At 35.4% G+C, this 22,520-nt stretch overlaps 1 protein-coding gene across 15 annotated transcripts in view; it reads right to left on the bottom strand.

Annotated features, from left to right (window-relative positions):
- BPTF (bromodomain PHD finger transcription factor) overlaps positions 1–22,520 on the bottom strand; it is a 128,209-nt gene that overhangs the window by 32,274 nt on the left and 73,415 nt on the right. For 10 of the 15 annotated variants that reach the window (XM_036033474.1, XM_036033473.1, XM_036033470.1 and 7 more), the window contains 12 exons: positions 21,391–21,520; positions 20,837–20,975; positions 16,242–16,421; positions 12,881–15,191; positions 8,667–8,791; positions 7,300–7,428; positions 5,011–5,161; positions 4,566–4,689; positions 2,032–2,278; positions 1,509–1,670; positions 1,140–1,291; positions 131–239 (listed from right to left, as the gene is read on the bottom strand). In XM_036033474.1, coding sequence (XP_035889367.1) covers positions 131–239; positions 1,140–1,291; positions 1,509–1,670; positions 2,032–2,278; positions 4,566–4,689; positions 5,011–5,161; positions 7,300–7,428; positions 8,667–8,791; positions 12,881–15,191; positions 16,242–16,421; positions 20,837–20,975; positions 21,391–21,520 — 3,959 coding nt within the window. The remainder of the gene's footprint in view (positions 1–130; positions 240–1,139; positions 1,292–1,508; positions 1,671–2,031; positions 2,279–4,565; positions 4,690–5,010; positions 5,162–7,299; positions 7,429–8,666; positions 8,792–12,880; positions 15,192–16,241; positions 16,422–20,836; positions 20,976–21,390; positions 21,521–22,520) is intronic. The other 5 variants (XM_036033482.1, XM_028522117.2, XM_036033483.1 and 2 more) reach the window with 3 other exon arrangements.

The following is a 22,520-nucleotide window of genomic DNA, read 5'->3' as shown; positions in this document are numbered from 1 at the left end:
TTTAGTATGCTTTGAAGTCTTAATTCAAATTGGTATTTTCTAGTATGTAGAGTGCCAAATACAGAGAGTATTACAGATTTCCTGGACTGGCTGTTTACATGTAAAATGATAATACTGGATGGAGGAATACCTGGCTGTACCATCACTGGTGTTCGAATAATTGCCTTTCCTAGTGTTGACTGTTGGAGTGGTGTTCTAATCACCGTCATACCAGGGCGGATCTGAGGCCCTGTGATTACCTATAAATGACACAAAAGACAATGAATTAAAATGTTTTTAAAAGACTAAAGAATGATGGACTTAGAATATAGATCTTTAAATATTGTATGTTGGTAAACAATTCTACAGAAATGACAAAAGACTCTTGGAAATTATATTTTAAATTACATTAAGCATCAGAATAAAGGGAGAAGAGAAAATTTAATTCAAATGAGATCATATGAAATTCCTTGTCATAGATACCAAGAAGAGCCTACAGACTAAAACAAAGAAACAAGACCCAGTGAAGCTCTAATCTACAATCACTATAGTTGCTCACAGAAAAACGTTGCATTCTATTTTCCCTGAGATCCAATACTTATCTGTAACCCAGGATATATTAAGAGTAAGATCACAAGTCAAATGTCATTTTATAGTTTTAAAGGAGAGACTACAGAGCATGCTATTTTCATTTCTACAGTTAGAATCAAAGCATTTTCAACTCTACAAAACTTTAAACATTTTCATATTACTAGTGCCAAAGAAATGATGTATGTAACAGTTGTACACATCAGCTGATTACAAACTAGTTACAGTGTTGTGGACTGTATTTTTCGTTCTACTTCTTAGCTGCACAGCAAGCTTCCTAGGGTGGTCCTATATTCTCCAGTATTTTATATAAAGGAATTTTCTTTATAAAACCCTAGATAGCAATTCTTATGATTTATACACTATACTAACATGCTATTAAGTAAATGTTAAATAATTAATGTATCACTTTTACTTAGAAATATAACGAGACTTTTTAAATCAGTACTTTGTCATAGATTATGTAAAAGGAAAGGAAAAATTAAAAGCTGGATTAACTGTGGAAAAGGTCATTCTAAAAACCTGAAGTGGGTAACACTTCAAAGCAAAACAAGCCTATAAAGAATTCTTACTTGTGATGTGCTTGCGGTCCCTCCAGAGCCTGAGGTATTCGGCCTAATTGTGACTGTTGCTGTCCTGGGCTGGAATGAAGTAAAGGTTTGCTGACTCGTACCTGTACTTGATGGAATGATACCCAGTACTTTTTGTTGTACTTGAACAACACCTTAAAAAAAGATGAAGAAGTAATTAACAACTGCCCTTTTAATAAAAAGCATCAGGTGTTGCTTGGCTTCTGGGGAGAAACTAGGTGTGGCAGGGTTTTACAGTGGGCTACACAGAATGTGGTATCTGAGGACTGAAATCAGTGAAAAGGAAATGAAAAATGATGGCAACGGTATGATCTGGCAAATGTGAATTAAAACTCTTCACATTTCCCTTACCTCCTTGTGTTGCTGGCACATTTACAGCGACAATCTTGCTGTTTGCAGGAAGTGGCAGTTTGGTAATTACTTTTCCTGCCATAGTGACTGGATTGCCTGTAATTTGGAACGTCTGACCTGTGCTGGCAATGGTTGTAGCAGATGTGGCAGCTGTGCTGGTGGCTAATAGGGTATAAGACATTTAATAAGCTTTAGATTTAAAATAACCAGCAACGTAGTGACTTCTAGGAAGGGCACCAATGCATGAAATGTGGTTCCTTTTGTCAAAAGAAAAAAAATAATAATAATCCTCTCGACTCAAAGTGAACTATGTAAATGGTGAAAGTGAAATAATTTAAGAGAGGAGTTTTGTAATGTAATATTATGAGTATTATCTGTAACAAGCCAACTGTTACAGCATGTTTGCTCAATCTGCTGCAGAAGAAAAACAATTTTCTAAAGAAATGTTTTATTTCAGCAGGTAATTGATTGCAAATCTTTTTCTTGAATGAAAGTAATCTTTAATTTAATCACAATTTTGTACCTGAATTTGATTGGCCTTGCTTAACCCATGTAGCAAAGGTCTGATGGAAGTTCTTGTTCTGCTGGAATGTTACTGTTGCTGGAGATCCAACTTTAGTAGTCAGTACCATTTTAGTTCCAGGTGTAACTGAACCACTTATGGGGGCCACCATAACCTTCTGCGCTGGAGAGATGGTACTAGTTGTACTGTTTGTTGGGGAAGTTGTGGAAGCTGAAATTATTGTAGGCTTCTGCTGTTCCAAGCGTTTCTAGAAAAGTCATGGAGGGAAAACATGAACCAAAATAGCTCTAAATACCATTTTGCAGTAAGTACAGCTACAATCTCTCCCAGTCTAAGAAGCTGCACCAAATTTAAAAAATATGCCCATATAAATGTACCCTGAATTTAATTTCCTGATGAAAGTATTTTTATGACTCTAAGTCACATCATAATTTATTAAAAGTAGTAACTTTCCATAATAAGTAATTAGTAAAAGTACTATCAAGGTTTTTCAGCCTGTACAAATGTCCCAGCTTTTGGACTGAAAATAACAGAGACATGGACAACCTTACTAGACACAGGAACACCTTGCTCCTCAGCAGTGGTATTTAGAGAAGATAACAAATGATACAAACTGTAGAAGATTTATGGTTTACCATAATGTTAATTTATCCAATCATAAAGAACATGTCAATGTTTAAACATCATTATTCAATTTGGCAAACCTGTAATAAATAATCTGAAAATTATAAAACAATTTTCCTACTCTTATTTTTTACTTCAAACATTTTTACAAAAAAAAACCATACTTTGGACTATTTTGTATAGAATGGTATAATCTGATCTTTGAGACTATACAGTTTCTACAGACAATCTGTGTATCTTTTATCATAGATCGCTGCCATTTCCTGACAGTTTACAAATATGACGGTGTAAGCTTATACAGATAAAAATACGTGGCATGGACTACAAAGCTAGTCGCTGATACTTTACCTTCATTATTTTTTTAAAAGATTTTATTTATTTATTTTCAGAAAGGGAGGGAAAAAGAGAGGGAGAGAAACATTGATGTGTGAGAGAAAGATCGATCATCAACTGCCTCTTGCATGCTCTCAACTGGGAACCTGGCCTGCAAAATAGGTGTGCGCCCTGACCAGAAATGGAATAGGCAACCTTTCACTTTGTTGGATGGTACCCGACCCACTGAACGTAATTGGTCAGGGTACCTTCATTATCTCATTTAATGCTCAAACCAACCCAATAAAGTTGCTGGCATTGTGATTTAAAGATGCATACAATGCAACTCAGGAGAGGTTGTGAAACTGGCCCAAAGCCAGAGATAGTCAATGGCAGAGCCAAGATCCAATTCCAATTCTGAAATGGCTCCTGCCATTGGAAACTACTCATCAATGACATCCCACCCAACCTTCTTAGGACTTTTGAACACATTCTCGATGCCTGAATGTAGCATGAGGTATTTCACATAATTTCTCATTTCTAAGAAAAGGAATTTAGTTTTGGATACTTCAATTATATGTATCATATAATTGAATTAATAAAAAAAGAGGCAAAAAACTGAACATATATCTAGCAGTTATTTCCAGAGGCTGTCTTCAAAACTGGATACGTTGACTATCTTTGTAAATAAGCATGTTAAAAAAGATTTAAAAAGTAAATCATTAGGTTACATTGTAAAGATGATAAGACACTCATGAAATGAAAAACAAAACCACCAGTTTTTCTATGAATGAACAGAATCCAAAAGTGCTATTATTTCGAACTTTGATATAAGTGAAGACAATGACCCTATAGTAAACAGATGTAAAAGATACCTAAGAATTTGGGGGGAAAAAAAATTTCATAAAATGTGAGAGGAAAAGGTAGTTTGGAATAAAAAGCTGGTTTATATAAAATGTAATTTTTAGTCCTGGCTGGCGTAGCTCAGTGGATTGAGAGCGAGCTGCGAACCAAAGTGTTGCAGGTTCAATTCCCAGCCAGGCCACATACCTGGGTTGCAGGCCATGGTCCCCAGCAACCGCACATTAATGTTTCTCTCTCTCTTTCTCCCTCCCTTCCCTCTCTGAAAATACATAAATAAAATCTTAAAAAAAAAAGAATTAAAAAATGTAATTTTTAAAGTTATGTGTAACTTAAATTGATATTATAGATAGATAGATATCTATTTCATCTATATATCCAACATGACTAAAAACTTTTATGGTATCTCTTTAACAGAAAAAAGGGGTAATCATCTTTTATTTGCGTCTGCAGGAAAAGAATTACCTTTTGAAACTCTCCACTAAAAAAAAAAGAAAGAATCCACTAAATTATAAAGATAATAAATCTTATTTCAAATGTCTCCATATGTATATTTTTTATAAAACTACAGCTTGGTATGTCCACAGAGCTACTTTCAAGTAATGAAATTCAGATATATGTGAGATACACTTAAAAATGAAACCACATGAATATATAATTACTGTGCTTTCAGTGTGCATGAAGTTGGCTAAAAATGTCAATTCATTGCCAGGTGGGACTGGTACCAACTCCCCCACCTGCTGGGCAGCCAACCGCTGCTGTTTGAGGTGAGCCTCCATTTGGGCCTTGAAGTCCTCTGCCTTCTTCTGTTCACTAACCTTAGCCTGTTGCTCAACTGCTTGTGCCTTTTCTTTTTCCACTCTGCAGGGGAAAAAAAGAGGAACTTATCAGAAACTACCCTATTAGGTATCTAGCATCTAATATTAAATGAAATCTGGTTGACTTCTACATCAAAAAGAGGTATCAAATTATTTTAAAAACAAAAGTTAAATTAAGATAATTAGAAACTGACAAACAGATAAAATTAGAACCAGGGACATAATAAATGATATACAAGTAATACTTAAAATTAAAAGGTAGAATAACATAGGACACATTGAATAAAGTATTAAGGAGGTAGTTCTTTAATTTTGAAGTGATAAAATCTTCAAATATCTGATGATGTGTTAACCATTTGCTTACCTCTCAGCAAACGCCCTGATCTCCCATAATTCCAACTCTTCCTCCGCTACCCAGGTTTCAATAATAACAGGGCCAGTTTGCTTGGGTGTTTCTGGTCTCTTTGGTCGCAACGCACTTGATCGAAGGCCTTTCCTCTGAGGTGTCGGTGTTTCTTGGGAAAAGAAATCAGAGTATTTTAAGCAATATAACTCCTAAAATTACAGTACTTCTGGCATCTCCTCTTAATATATCATGAAAAGCAGGGATTGCCAACCTTTTTCTTGAAAAGCCAGATGGTAAATACTATGCAGACCAGATGGTCTCTTACAATTTCTTAACTCTGCCTTTGCCTCACAAAAGGAGCCAAAGACAATGTATAAATGAGTAAGTGTGGCTGTGTTCCAATCAAACTTTACTAACAAAAGCAGACAGTGGGTCAAGGCTCATGGGCCCCTAATACAAAGGCCTATGAACTTTTCCACAGCTTTTCCCCTCTGACTGGAACACTACTCCTAGCCTACCACCCCTCACTTGACCAACAACTACTTAACATGGATACAACTTCCTTCAAGAAGCATGGCTGTGTATCTTTGCCATGTACAACTCTGGTGATCTGTATTTCCCTATCAAGGCACTAAGAAGGGGTAGCTTGAGAGTTACCAACATTAGTGAAGAGATCTTGAAATACTAAGAATAAGTAAAATATTCTAATGATAAAATTTCCAAAATAAAAAGTAGGGAAAGACAAGTATCGAACCTTCCCATATGTTTGGGGAACAAGAAGTAGTTGAATTAAAGGAAAACAGCAGAAGAAAACTGAAAAAGCAGGAGGAGCTAGGCTGTACAAAGTGACAAAAACCAAAGAAAAGTGACTAAAGGAGACTGCAGTTGGATTGCACTGAAGGCTGTGGGGTCAAGACTAAGGACGGGTCAGGAAAACCTTTCATCCATGTCTCTGCCTATCAATTGAGCTATCTAATACTGTTCCAGAACAGCAATATTTTAATTAAGCTAATGTTTCATCATTTACTAGGATAGGTACCCCTTAACAGTGTTCTTTTCAAAAAGGCCATTCTCAGGTATTTATTCCCCAGGACAAACTTTTGAGTTACTTCAATCAAGATTCAAAAGTAAAGCTTATGTACTTGGAGACAACTGACCTTTATAAAATATATAAAATAGTATGGTTCTACCTAGGAGCAGCATTTTCCTTTTACTTGTTTCTTTTTCTTTTTCAAAAAAGAGAGAGAAACATAGATGTGTTGTTCTACCCATTTATGCATTCACTGGTTGATTCTTTTTTTTTAAGGTTTTTTTTTTTTTTTTTAATTTTTAGAGAGGTGAGGGGAGGGAGAAAGAGGAAGAGAAACATCAATGTGTGGTTTCCTCTCAGGCGCCCCCTACTGGAGACCTGGCCTGCAACCCAGGTATGTGCCTTGACTGGGAATTGAACTGGTGACCTTTTGGTTTGCAGGCCGGCACTCAATCCACTGAGCCACACCAGCCAGGGCACACTGGTTGATTCTTATATGTGCCCTGACTGGGTATCAAACCCGCAACTTCAGCATAGTAGGACAATGCTCTAAACCCAACTGAACTATACAACCAGGATTTTTCCTCATTTCTTAATAGATTTTTTCATAAATACTTTTATTGCACATATAAAATAAAATTATTGATTTTTGTCCATAATTACTGAACTCTTTTTAGTTTTAACAGTTTTGATTCTCAAGTATATTATTGTAATACTATAACTTTTCTTTGCTTCCTTGAGAATAGAGGATGGATCTCATTCTTTTATGCACTTGCCACCCAGTACCTCCCATGTAGGTGCTCTGTAAGTGCTTCCTGAGTAACTCATTAGCCTCTTATATTATTTCTATTCTGAACACTGAAGTATTTTATAGTAGCTTTAACCCATGAGTCAACAAATCTTCATTTACCACTTATGTGTCAGTTGCTGTAGCAGGTGCCAGGCCTACAGCAAACCAGGCAGACTTGTTGGCTACCCTCTTGGAGATGATGGTCTGGTGTCAATCACTCCACAGCTTAATTATAAGAGGTATTATTATAGCTCTTTGTATCCTCCCTGTTCTTGGCACCGTGCCTATAGGCATCTATGTATGCCTAGTGGAATCCTGCTGTGTTCACTACTTATCATTTTTAAATATAATAGTTTATAATATTATAAAAATAATATTTTTGAGATGTTAAATAAAGAGTTAAAAAACATTAAAATCAAATTTCAATTCATAAAAAATGTGGCTAACAGGTCAATAATGAAAGAACAAAATTCTTTCAATTCCTTACCTTTTGGTGCTTCTGGAACTCCAATGGGGCAAATGATTTTCCTGATACAATATTCCGATCGAATGCCGTAAGGACCAACATCTCGCCTCTTAATAATTTCTGTTGTTGTGATTTCAGTTTCAGATGTTTCTATGGTGATTTAATTCACAATGTATTAATAACCAACGAAAACACTCAGGGACTAAAAAGGTGTAACATCTGCTGCTTTAAAAAAGAAACACATGGAATAAACCTTTGGAAACATTTGATTAACGATCACAGAAGCACTGTGAAAATGCAGTTCATACTGAGTTTCTTCCTCACTGAAAATTTCTAAGTTGAGTAAAATGCTGTTTGGGGCAGCTTAGTTCCTGGTGGCAAAACTCATCCTAAATAATGACAACCCCAGGAGAAAAGCAGCAAGCTGAGAGCTTCAGATGTCATAGTTTAAATGATTTGTATACCGTAACAGCAATTTTCAACCTTGTTCATCTCATGGCACACATAAACTAATTACTAAGATTCTGTGGCACACCAAAAAATGTGTGTTTTGTTTGTCTGTTTGTGTTTTGCTGATCTGACCTCCCCCTAAAAGGTAGAAATTTAATTCATAAACTCATTACTAAGATTCAGTGGCACACCAAAAAATGTGTTTTGTTTGTTTGTTTGTTTGTGTTTTGCTGGTCTGACCTTCCCCCAAAAGGTAGAAATTTAATTCTTTCATACCAAACAGCTATTGCTGTTGTTGTTGTCATTTTTTTATTTGATACTCTAAGGGAAAAGAGGTCAGTGCCCCTGACTAAACAGTCAGTTATTATATATATATATTTTTAAAGAACTTTATACATTTTTTGTTACCACAGTGGGCAACCATTAACTTTTATGCTATTTTTTTTTTAAAGAAAGAGGGGAATGGAGGAAGAGAGGGAGAGAAATATCCATGTGCAAGATAAACATTGATTCACTGTCTCCTATATGTGACCCAACCAGGGGCCAAACCCACAACCCAGGCATGTGACCTCATCAGTGAATGAATCGATGACTTTCAGTCTGCAGAGCAATACCCAACCCACTGAGCCATACCAGTCAGGGAAGGTACTGAATGTTTTAAAAACTCTTACAGCACACTGGTTGAAAACAGATGCTCTATAATAATAAATATCTTTTTAAAATTCAGACTGGTTCATACATAAGTGACTCGCCTTACCATCTGAACCTACTTTACCTGGCCCCAGGATTTTCTAAGCATGTGCTGCCAAACTTTAGCAAAGCTGCATTTTTAAAATATAAGTATTGTATTTGAATAAGTAACAGATATGCTTAAAATTAAGCAAACTGTCAAGTGATTTTCTCTTTAAGCTTAACCTAGAAAAACCAAAACCCCATACCTGTCCGGGTAGTCCCTCCTCCTGGAGGAGCCTTGGCGGCCATGTCATCCCATCGCAGACTCGCCCACAGTAACCGTAACATAAGACTCACTCCAGCTAAGGACTTCACGGTCTGAAGTCTATACCTGAAAGAAAAACCCAAGAAGAACATATATATGTAGATGTGTACACACACACACCACTCTATGAAGCTGAAGGATTGTTTCTATCCTCATTCAATATTTACAATACAATTTTATAAGCACTTTGTCTATTATATGTCCCTAAATAAAAGAACTCTTTAGTTCCTTGGCATAACATGCATTTAACAACTAAAAAAAGGTTGGTAGTCACTTCAAATACCATATAAATTTATATATCAAGCATGCTTCATTGTAAGATAGGGCAAAAGTTTATGAAGATTTTATAAATTTAGCCTAGTCCAAAATGTGTTAGAAAAATTATGAAGAGCAAATAGAAATAAATCGCTACAAATTTGATTAAGAGTTCTGAAGAAGGATAAAATCTTAACATTGATTTATGCTGAAACAAAATAGAAGTGTTTACATTTTTTCAAAAAGCAGAACGAAACCAAAACACTTTACAAAGACAATAAGACCTTCCCAAATGAACAGAAAAAAACTGTATCCAACTGGTGGCTGTGCAAAACAGAACTCCTGGATGATGAACATTGCTAATACTAATAAACACTTTACCAGTATTAGTGTAGTTTTGGGATCTTACAATGAAGAATAAAAAAGGACACACTGTGTTAGTTACTAATCAAGAGTCAACAGAATCTCTGTTTTTTTCTAAATACTGTATGTGAACTTATTGAATATTTTAGATATTCTTTTCAAAATATTAAAAACACATTTCAAAACAACAATGAATATCCTGTTCTAAAACAGAATTAACCATAAAGCACTTTAAAGCAGGCCAAGGTTATCAAGTCTCTATTAGTGATCTTTGTGTAATTACTTTGTTGACATTTCTATATACTTAAAAGAGTGTACTCATTGAGTGCACTAAGAAAAAACCTATACAACTTAATTTCTTCTTCTAACAGAGGTAGAAGGTAAATCTTAGACAATTTGGAAGGCAATGCTTCCTATTATTAATGTCAGGTTGGAAAAATGAACAATGTGAGAAAGGAAAAGCTAGAGCCAAAAAGTTGCTGCAACTTAACTTTCCATCTCCACCTGTGACACCATTATTTTCTTTGTCATGTTATCTCCCTGTGAATCCTCTGACCTGAACAGATTTATTTTTTAATCCAAGGGCAAATGTTAACTAGTGCAGGGATGTCCTAGGAGGGGGTAAATGTGTGTCACTTTCAGACTACATGCTATAGAAATGCCTTGGGAAAGTTTAGACCCATTATTTGGAAAGAGAAGTCTCATTCTCTTTCCTTCTTTTTCTTACCACTCTCTACAAACAACTTTATAGCACCTCTATTACATAATGGAAACATCATGTGGGGAACAAACTTCATGTGTTATCAGCTTATTCGTTCACTGCTTCATTCAAAAAATATTTGAGTGCCTTCTATGTATTAGACTAAATGAAAGGAGCTGGGGACACAGAAATAAATTATAATCTGTCCTTGTGTCCTCAGGAACTATAACAAAGGAAAAGACAAGGTAAGGGGTATTTGATTTAGCTCTGGGTTGAGGATCAGAGCTTTGCTTGTGACTCTCAAACATCACAGATGTTGGGGTGGCTGACTGAAGGCAAGGAGCACACATATGCTTAGAGAAAAGCATAGAGGAGCACACACTTTTTCCTGAAAACCACATCCGGTGTGCTATGGCTGGCAGGAAGGGGTGTAGAAGTACAGAAAGAGATGAAACTGGCATAAGAGAGGAAGGCAGAGCCAGAATGTGCTGCACAAAATGGAAGAATTAGGAGCCTAAAAGGTAATCTATATTAAGGCCTCTGAAACTTATCAGTACTGGGTGGTTTACAAAGGGAAATACTTCTCATAGACGTGACAGACAGGTGACAAACGCTTTCCCCTCTCAGTCCTGCAGGAGTTAACAAATCCCCTTTAAATGCTTGGTTAGCTCAGTCAGAATATTCACTGGATAGATCTGCATTTTAGGAGGATCCATCCAGCAGTACTGTGGAGACAACTATGGGTTCAAAATGATAATAAAACACAGAATTGAGGCCTAGGGAAAAGGGAATAAGGGAATGGACAGTGTGGAGGGAAAAAGAAGCTCTAATGAGTGGATGAGACAAGTTTTACTTATTCAATACTGCTCAGCCTTAACATTAATAAAGATTGAACATGCACCTTTGGCATTCTTAGCTCCTACTCTAAACATCAGAAATGTTTTATTCAAGTGTGAGTATAAAAATGCATTTCACATGCATATTTTTTATAGCTATACATTTTAAAAAATCACATTCTAAAGACAAGAATAATTTACATATTCACCCATGCCTCTGTCAGACAGAAGGGATTATGTTTCTTTCAACTTCAGCAAATTAAGATGTTAGCATATATTTAAAGGCAGTATCTGTTTAAAATGTACAGGAAGGTCCTTCCTTCCATTTAAAAATGAGCAATTAACTAAACAGATACAAACTGTGCCCAGAGAGCATATTAAAACATAACAACACAAGGTTCCTGAAACCCAGCCGTGCAAAAAGGGGCCCTGGGCAATGCTTCAGCGGAATGGTCCAAAGAAAATGTTTCCCAGTTGAGTCTACCTTCCATTTCATAGTAGAAAAAAGCAGAAAGGTCTGCCTCCACCACTGCCAGGTCATTTTAATTAAAGTATTTGTACATAGTAACTTTTCCAGTGGGAAAGAAGTTACCTGCAGGACAGTCAAGGATACACTTTGGGACCGCTCTCAATGAAGAAAGCAGAAAAGTGCAGAGTAATCCTACAAATCCATGAACTGTAATGAAGAGTTCCTTGATTCCCTGCAGGATTCTGCAAATCCTTCATTGCAGGCCCTGCAGAGAAATTGTACTTTTCAGCTGTCTCTATTGAATGTGTAATGGAGTGATGATATTTTAATTCAAATCAAAAGATGAGTTATAAAAACTTGGTCAAACCAACTATGACTGGTCATATTAGTTATGTTAATTCCTTTATAGAGAGTACTCATTAACATTCTTTTTTGGTCTTTTATAATACTATTTGTCATATAAAGGAAACAAAAAAAGCATGATTTTTAACTTAAAGAAACTGGGACCATATCAAAGATACACAGAAATGAAGCCTGCTCAGTAACTTGCAGAAGTAATCAATTTCAGAATGCTAACAAAATATAACTGCAAAACTGAGATCCTTCCTGGTTTCTGTGCATGTCCTATAAAACTCTTTGTTTATATTCCATCCTTTTCAACTCTAAGGGTGAACAGGAAAAAAAGACAAGGACATGAAAAAGGACAAAGCGAGAATAAATAATGTGAAATGTGATATAGCAGATAAAGTATTGGGCTGGGATCTAAGAAAACTGGGCACTATTCGTAACTCAGTCCCTTTGTGGGCAGAAGCAACTTATATACTGTATAAAAGATAAGAAAGTAAGATTGTTTCCCACTATAAAACTACATGATTTCACAACCCCCAACACTACTTACTATGACTCCCCAAAGATTAACGCCCAGGAAATTTTAAATTACAAATATTTCTGGGTTTAAAAAATTCCTAAGCAATCTCAGAGACTACCTTTACTCACTTAAATAAGAGAACTCCAGAAGAAATGTTTACCATGCAAATAAATTATATTGGGAAGATTTCCATATTATAATGAACCTGATGTGATTTACAGGTAGTTTCCTATATCTTGTAATTTTATGAATTACCTGACAAAAATAAAATATATCTTAATCCACCATTGGGAATCCATGTATATGGAAGGCTGACTTAAGTTATACATGGATTTTTGAAGACAGGGTGTTTGGTGCCCCTAACCTCCATGTTGTTCAAGGGTCAACTATACAAATATTCCAGAAAATTGGTGACTATCCAATTTTATGAGCAATTCACATGGCAATAATTTGGAAAGTTAGACCACAAAAACAACTGTGTTCACCATGTTTCTTTTGTCTTGTGAAAAGTAAAACTGAATTTCATTTTAAAGGATTCCCTTACATTTTTAGTCTTTAAGTACATTCCCTCTCCGTCATTTCTCTATTATCTCATTATCTTAAAAAAAAAAGAAGAATTCTTTTAAACTTTTTCCTTTCCCCAAATACATTTTAAAGTACATACCTCCAAGTGATACCAAAGGTTGGTCTAGGAGAAGGATATGGCCATATGTCCAAGGCAGGTTTAGCATTGTAATTAAAATAAGGGACTTCTCGGATTCCTCCTTTTCTGGCCAACTTTTTTAAGTCATCATTAGGTAGAACGAATATGCTCTTCTTGCTGCTCTTGGTGATAAACTTTCTATAGGATGGTAGAGCTGTACCTGAACGAGTCTTCTTGGGTCTTGAAAATTTCATGAGTTTCACTTTATCTCTTGTGGAATATTCTTTGCTCACAGTCATAGATGTTACCAAAGTGCCTCCTGCGGTAGTCAGTGAGTCTGTCACTGTTGTGGTGACCACGGTTTTGCTCTGCTCCTTCACAGAGATGATGTCCACATTGCTGCCTATGGAGGGTGTGGAAAGCTTTGTTACCGTTGTAGTAGTGGTTGTAACAGTGGATTTGGCACAATTTTCTGTGGAAGAGACCACAGTTTGCTTATCACCTTTTGCTACTTTGATTACAGTTTTTGACTCTGTGGCCACTGTCGATGTCATGGTGGTGACTTCTGTGATGACTGTTTTTCTTTTAGATTCTCTATTGACATTTTCATCTTTGTTGGTGGGCAGGCCATTTTCATCAATGAAATCATTACTGAGGTTAGATTCCTCTCCAGAAGTAATAGGTGATGGAGAAACTTTCTTAACTTCCGAAGTTTCAATTTCCATATCTTCTACCTGATTCACTGAACTACTTTCTGGACAAGATGGTGGAGGTGTGGTAGTTTGTGCTCTCTCAGACTCTTTGGTTAACGGGAGGGTCTCTAGGCTGTCTTGGTAGTCACCTTCAGCATCTGAAGATATTGGTAAGCATGATTTTGCTTCCAAGTTGTTTTTTTCATTAAAATCTTCCATGATGACATCACCATTCATGAATGGCTTTACAGCAGATTCTTTAACAGTCAAAGACTTAATATCATTTTCAGGAATTATTTTATTTACATTATTAACCTTTGGTTCAACATCACCACTTACTACTTTACTCTCAGAGATCTCTTTCAAGCATTCACCTTTCAAATACACTTTAGGTTTATTATCTTTTCCATTTATTTGAAAGGTACTCGCTTTCTGTCCTTTCTTTTGAGACTCTCGATTTTCATTATTCTTTTTGTCAGTGCTACTGTTTAGATTTATTTGATCAATACATTTATTAACTGGTTGCTCCTCTAATCTCTGTTCTTGACTCGGTTTTTTACCATTTGCTTCAGTTACCTTACCCTGCAGCCTGTCATCACAATTTCCAGTGGACTTATCTGAAACAGATTCACATTTCAATGGTTCTAAGCCTTCGATACCTTGTTCTTGAGTTATGAACTGCTCAGAAATACTGTCATTGCTATTCTGAACAATCATATCTTCTTCACTGCTGTCTTGAATAGACATAGTATCAGAACTATTTTCCAAAGTGCTATTATATTCAAAGTCACATCCCGTTTTCCCTTGAAAGTCCATCGCTTTTGACAGAGATGGGATATCTCTGTCATCAGTACTTCCAGATACTGATGGAAATAAAGGGCTTTGGGAAGGAGAAACAATGGTGTCATTATTCTCCTGTGGAAGTGGTTTTTTGTTCTTAGAGATCAAAGTACCAATTTCATTTGCACAGCCTACTTTAGAGTCATCAATAAGAAAATCACTTCCCTTTGTTTTAATCTTACTGGGTTCCAAGCCTTTACTAGTTGGTTCAGAGAGACTCTCATCTATGTCATTTCCAACAGAATATTGTTTTTGACAGTTTCTCTCTGGGCTCTGAATAGAGATGTCATCTAACATTTGATCTTTTGGATAAAGTTTGCTTGTAGTATGATCAGGATCACTGATTCCCAGAACTGAGGAATCACTTTGTGAACATCCCTGAATGAAGTCTTCGGATTTATCATTACTTGCATTAGGGCTTTGTTCTTGTCTAAGCAAGTTACTATAGCACCCTTCTTTTGCTCTTGTTATTACCGGTGACTCAGACAGACTTTTGAAGGAACTTGCAGAGGTCTTTCCTGTGCCCTTAATTCCACCCTCCAACTTCATTTTTTCGAGTTGCTGTTTTTCTTCCAGTGTAAACTGTTTAATTCTCCTTTCAAGAAGTCCATCTAGTTTGGATGATTTAATTTTCTTTTTATAACTAGTCCTTAGATGAAAACCCTCACTGACATTGACCACATCTATTTGAGAACTTTCCTGACAATTTATATGTGACTCTGTTTTCACATCATCATCTATTTCCATTGGTTCTTCCTTAAAGGATTTATCATTGTCAGAGTCTAAAACTTCTTTGACATCTGTGAAACAAAGACATTTATGTAAGTGGTACTTTCAGTCTGAAATGTGGAATTCATAATATTTTTATTTAAAAAACTACCAATTTTCACTCAAAAACAAATATAAATAGCAATATAATTCAAAGTTATTGACATGATTAAAATAGGTTAACAAACAGGGTTCAATTTTATAAAAAGTTTAAAAAGCCAATAATTTCAAATGTTTAAATGTTCAGATTTTAGTATGTAAAAATGATGGAATGCCACAATGAAAAATTACTTAACATGATAGCTATTGCATACGCCAGTAATTCATGTAAGATTCTGTATAGAGTATTTTATACTTACAAAATATCTTAAGGCTCGTGTATTATCTAGCTTATCTAGTTTTTAAAAAACGATTTTTCACAAAATGTACGTTCCTCAAAAGGTTGAATGTAGTTATTTCATGACCCAGCAACTTGATGTCCACATAAACTTGTACACAAATGTTCATATCAGCATTACTCATTAACAGCCAAACAGTAGAAAAGAACAAAATATTCATCAACAGATGAATGAATAAACAAAATGTGGCGTATCCATATAATCGAGCAATACTCAAACATTTTAAAAACTGAAGGAATACTGACACAGGCTACAACATGGATGAACCCTGAAAACAGGCTACATGAAAGAAGCCAGTCACAAACACCACATATTATTACATGATTCCATTTATATGGAATATAAAACTAGATTTGCCTAGTTTGGCAAATCCATAGAGACAGAAAGTAAATTGCTGAGCTGGAGAGGGAAATTTAGGGAGGACTGGGAATGCTAATGGACATGAGTTTCTTTTGGGGGTGATGGAAATGTTCTAAAATTGGTTGTGGTAATGGTTGAAAAACTGTGAAATACGAAAAACCACTGATTCATACACTTTAAATGGGTGAATTACATGGCATAAGGATTACGTTTCAATAAAGCTACTATCAAAAAGAGACAATGCAGTACCTTTCCTGCTGTGTGAACTAGATCCAGTGCATTCTTATCACCCCCAGGCAGCCCTCCACACTCAACCCTCCTTACCTTGGTCCTTCTTCTCAGTAATCTTTGAAATGTCCATTTCACCTTGGTCAGCTCCTTTTGCTGCATCTGAATCTTTTACCTCATCTTTCTCAGAATCAGGCTCTGTTTTTATTTTTTTTGGACTTCGTGGACTTTTTCTTCTATCTGATTCATTCATATTTTCATTCATATTAGTTTTGGCTAAAAAGAACCAACAATATAGTAACTACAAATATTTTGCATATTAGCAATTTAACATATCTAGTTTAGTATAAATTATCAAGTATTTTCTAGCAAGATATACTTCATTACTTATTATTTAAAAATAAAAAGTTGAACCCTAGCTGGTGTAGCTCAGTGGACTGAGTGCAGGCTGCAAACCAAAGGGTTGCTGGTTTGATTCCTAGCCAGGGCACATACCTGGGTTGTGGGCCAAGTACCCAGTAGGGGGCTCATGACAGGCAACCACACATTGATGTTTCTCCCCCTCTCTTTCTCCCTCCATTCCCCTCTCTAAAAATAAATAAATAAAATATTTAAGAAATAAAAAAAATTGACCCTCCCCCCCAAAAGTTCAACAAGACAATGCTAAAGGAATTCATCACCACCAAACCACTACTATAGATATGTTGAAGGGTCTTCTTTAAGAAGAAGGAAAAAAAAGAAATATGAACAATAAAATGGCAATAAATATATCTCCAACAACAACCATATAAAAAATAAATAAATAAAAAATAAAAAATAAATCAAGAAGAACAGAAACAGACTTATAGATTCAGAGAACTTACTGACAGTTGCCATATGGGAAGGAGGTTGGGGGAATGAGTGAAAAAGGTGAAGTTACTAGGAAGTACAGATTGGTTGTTACAGAACTGTCACCGGGGATGTAAAATACAGCATATGGAATATAGTCAATAATATTCTAATTACGTATGGTGTCAGATGGGTGTGAGAGCTATCGGTATGATCACTTAGTTAAGTAATATAATGTCTAATCACTGGGGTGTACACCTGAGACTAATATAATAATGTATGTCAACTATAACTGAAAAATAAAAATGATTTTAAAATGGGGAAAAAATAACAAAAACTGGCCAAATAAAGTTATTAAGATATGGTAGAGAGGTGTTTAAGGAAGAGAGCACAAGGGTCTGGATGCTGTCACGTTCTGTGTCTCTATCTGAGTGTCTGCAGTCCATGAAAATCCATTCTAATGTACATCTATAAGTCATTTCCTATGTATATATTATCCCTCAATAAAGTGCTTTTAAAAAAGTTGAAGGTTCTATATATACTTACATATGTTTGGGTGAACTAAAGCATAAAATGACTGCATTTTCTACGTGCTTTAGAAGCTTTCACATATGAGACTACTTCAACCTGTCTGCATCAGTAGTTTCTCACATACACTGTGTTACAGAGCCATATTAGAATTGGATAAATGCTCTGATCCACTAAGCAAAGTATGTATACAAACTTTTTTTTTTAAATTTTTTTATTTTTAGAGAGGGAAGGGAGGGAGATAGAGAGAGAGAGAGAAACATCAATGTGCGGTTGCTGGAGGTCATGGCCTGCAACCCAGGCATGTACCCTGGCTGGGAATCGAACCTGGGACACTCTGGTTCCCAGCCCGTGCTCAATCCACTGAGCTATGCCAGCCAGGGCTGTATACAAACTTTTGTAATAAATTTCAATGGATTATTGGATAACCTTGAAGTTTATCCATGGATTCCAGGTAAAATATACTTAAGTGTGTGTATCACAGAATAAAAGACAAGAGAAATATCCAAGTACAATGTGTGGCCTTACTTGGATCTAATTTACTGCCAAGAGTAAGAAGGCATCACTGAGACAAATGGGGCGATGGGAATATGAACTAAGAATCAGATGATTAATATGTTAGCTGCTGTTAATTTACTGAATGTGATAATGCCATGATGGCTGTAGAAAATGTTCAATTTAGTTAGAGATGCATTATGAACTACTTTTGATAAGTAACATGATTTTTGGGTTTGCTCTAAATACAGGGAAAAAATATCCAGGAAAAATGTGGGGAGTGACAACTGAAAGAAGAGTGACAGAATTTAATAGTTGTTGAAGTTCAATGATGGTTACATGGGAATCGGATTATATTATCATTGTCTTTTGTATAGTTTCAAATTTTATGTAAGAAAATAAAAATGAAACCCATAGAACAGAACTGTTGTCTGGATGAATACTCTTAGGCCTTAGAAGCATTTCCTAACTTTTATTTTCTTCTTCACTTGAAGTCAAACATCTCAAGGACTTAGCAAGATGTACCTATCTTTTCACTTAAATAAATGATTCTTTCCAGGAAGGTCTGAATGAGGAAAGGGAAAAGAATGCAAACCCCCCCCCCCCAAACCTCCCCCTCCCCCTAAAATCACTCAGTACCTGTCAAGACAGCAGGATAGTTGTGAAAGAAGAAAAGCATCACAAAAAGGGTGATGGGATATATCTGACCCCACAAGAAACAAAAAAGAATTAAAAGCAACTAAATCTATACCCTCCACAGTCAATGTTTCTATAGCTACTGCAAAACAGCTGGGAAATATTTTTCAATGGTTTCAAGTTACTCAAAAGAGCTTTATATGACAATGGCAGCCTCATCTATAAGCTATAAGAATCCTGATTTTTAAAAAAGATTTTATTTATTTATTTTTAGGCAGGGGAAGGGATGGAGATAGAGAGGGAGAGAAACATCAATGTGTGGTTGCCTCTTGCAGAAGCAGAAATCTAGAGGGACCTGGCCAGACATCCAGGCATATGCCCTGACTGGGAATTCAACCGGTGACCCTTTAGTTTGCAGGCCGGCACTCAGTCCACTGAGCCACACCAGCCAGGGTAGAATCCTGATATTTAAAACAGACAACTAACTATAAAATGTTTGCCTCCCCCCAACTAAAGACTTCTTGACATAAAGAATATTAATACACACCCATTACTGAACTTGACAAATTACTGTGCAAAACAAATGCATATAGGCCAAATTAAAAGAGAGTAACATTAGAGATAAGAAACACACAGCAGCCAAACGCTCTGGTCTTCTGGTGCTAAGTCAAGTATTCACTGGACTACACTTCTGTTTTTCAACACATCTGAGCCTCTATCATATGATCAGATAGATTAGCCATCATTACAGGGACCAGTAGTTCTAAGATCATTAGGTAGTTCTAAGATCTAAGATCATAGGTAGTTCTAAGAAACAGTTAATTTTATACTGACATATAAATAATGCAAAAATATATTGTTGCTTTCATTGTGATTTCTAGTCTGTAGTTAAGCTAACAACATGTACTGCTGCTTTTTGCCATGCTGCCACCTGGACAGAAAGGCTCAAAAGATGCTAGAAAGCAAACTGGTACCTGACTGTTAAGGCTCAGCATTTGGACAATAGAAAATCCTATGCTAGGAAAATGGATATAAAAGAAATTTGCACAAGCCTAAACACTGTGATATTGATAATCTGGATTTTATTACACAGGGCAAACTAGGTCAAATACAATTAGACAAAAGCTCTCTAGAATTCTAAGTGCTACATGGACAACTAAAGCAACAAAATGCTGATAAAAATATGTAACCACCTTTTAGAACTTACTATAATGGATATTTAGCCTGAATATAATCAGATAATAATAGACTGGTAATGAAATAGAAATATTCATTGAGCATCTGCTATGTTCAAGACTCCTCTAGTCCCTACAATAAATTCCCATGAGCCTTATATTTTTTTTCTGTTAAAAGATAACCCAATGATAACTTTCCCAAATTAACAGTTTCAAAAATCAGCCAGTCCAGGTTTCACTACAACCATTCACAAAAAAGTCAAATCAGTTAGCTAAATATGTAGATATGTACATAGTACTTAACTGACACTTATGCACAGGCTACATAAGAAAGAACATATCGCATCATAAATTAACAAAATGTATTGCAACATAGGAGAAACTGCATGGTAGAATGCAAAAACGGCAGGGGAAGACAAAAGACATGGATTTTCAACCCTATCACTCTCGATCTAGTATGAACTTCAGTATGTTGCTTAACATCTTCATGAAATAAATCTGCTCCTGTAACATGAGTTTCATTACACAAGGTTTCTTAAAGTGGCAGTTCACCTCTAGAGTTCTGTAATTCTGAAGTTATTACCCAGTAGCATAAATGGAGTTACTACCTCATTTATGTGATAGTGCTCTGGAAGCCTCTATCACTCCCTTTCTGGTTTTGTCATGTGCTGCCTACAATGCTGAGATTACCAGATGTATGGTTCTTCAAGAAGGCAAGTAGTACTGAATTTGAGATTTCAGAAAAAACAACTAGGTGGCTGAGGCCTTTTTTCCTTTTTTAAAAAAAAAAAGTTCTATTCTATCCTATCATCTTTCATTAACTGAAATCCTAGATATCAAAATCCTTTAAATAAAGGTAATTTTAAAACGCACAAAGTTTATAATAAACTTCATTAGTAATTTTGAAAATTCTATTAAAAATTGCAGAAAAAGTCTTATCTAAAATATGGTCAATATACTACTATAAATCTATAAGAAATAATAAAAGTCAGAAACAACCATGCAGGAAAAATAACTTTAATTACTTACTTTCTTCTATTGACTTTCTGTAATTCACATTAGTATTGCCTGGCAATTTAGGAACAAACCTATAAACATGGGTTTTACTAATCCAGCTCCAACCACCATATCCCGTTACTCTGTATTCCTCGCCTTTTTGTTTCCACACCTGATGTAAATAAAGACATTCTGATTAAGCAAGAATGAGAATGCTTATAAAGTACATGTAGTTTTATACATTTTTACCAAACAAAATGAACAGACAGGTAAATTAATTAAATTACCAATCAATTTTATTTTTACCAAGAATCAAAGATTTATTAAAAAACTTAATTTTCCTTTCTGATATTAAAAAAATGTAACACAATTTTACAGTTTTATGACATTTCAACAAATTGGTCTAGTAACCCACCTATATTCTACTAAAATAAACCTATGCTTATAAAATTGCCAGAAAGATTACTTCATTCCTACAATATTAAAAGATTGTGTCAAAAGTGAAACAAATTATTAAGTACTCAAAGTTGCAGAATAAAGTCTCAGAATTGGCTAACACTATTTCAATAGGATGTAAGTAAAATTACCTGATGTTTAACTGGAAATGTATATTTTACCCATGTGGCTTGTTGCATCGTTTCTTCCTCTTCTTGTTTCTTTTCCTTTTTTTTGACTTTCTCTTTTTCTTCTCTTTCAATTGCTGTCATCCTGTGTAGCCTAAGAATATAAGAATTGAAAAACAGAATTACATATAACTTTGAAAAACAAACAATATAAAAATGAAGTTCTGAAAATTAGGAAGACAAAAACAAAGAATAGTTAGATATAATCCCCAATCCAAACAACCCCAACTCAGAACAATAAGTAGACATACAATTACATAATAGGAAAAAAAATCAAACATACAGAAAGGCAAAAACAAAATTTGCTATGCATCCCATAAGAAATACTCATTTGACTTATTCCTCAAATATTTCATGCATACACCGACATTATATTTACATAAAAGGTATTATATTATAAACAAAATTATCTGGTTTTTAATCAATGAATAATTGTATTAGGAGATCTCTCTGTACCAGAAGATACAGATCTCTTTAAGAATTAAATAATATACCACTGCATGGGTATAATATAATTGATTAAATCAGTTTCCTATTAAAAGGAATACTTTATTTCCTTACCCCCCCAACTAAGATCAACAAATCCAAAAACTTTTATCAACCAATATTTCTGATTCTATCTAGCACTGGCTATCTTAAAAGCCTTCATATGATACAATAACAGAATTCAGGCTTCCTACATACAAAGGAAGGGACCCACATTTCCTGTTTTGGGCACAGGTAAAGGGAAGGGCTGCGAAGGAAGAACCACACTGATTAGGCATCATCATTAGGCTCAGGACGTAAGCCACACTCTTTTTTCAGTCTGGAAAACTGATGATCATTACACCAAGCAATAAGCAGATGGGCAGGCCTTTGGTGAAGCTCGACATTAAGGTGTTTTAGACTGTATGTTCATGAATGGGACTATATCCTACAAACAGTGACATTAACCAAGACCTAAAGAGAAAGAAGCTCCTGTCTCTCTGAAAGCTCTAATGGTAAAGTTTTGTTTTGTTTTTTTTAAATCACACTCTACCCAGTTGTAGCCAATTTTGCATGCATAGCTATACGGAAAGAATAAAGAGATCTTTTGTCAACTTGAAGAAGGAGGT

The sequence above is a fragment of the Phyllostomus discolor genome, chromosome 8, assembly GCF_004126475.2.
Source record: "Phyllostomus discolor isolate MPI-MPIP mPhyDis1 chromosome 8, mPhyDis1.pri.v3, whole genome shotgun sequence".
Lineage (NCBI taxonomy): Eukaryota > Metazoa > Chordata > Mammalia > Chiroptera > Phyllostomidae > Phyllostomus > Phyllostomus discolor.
This window is presented reverse-complemented; position numbering and strand designations above follow the sequence as displayed.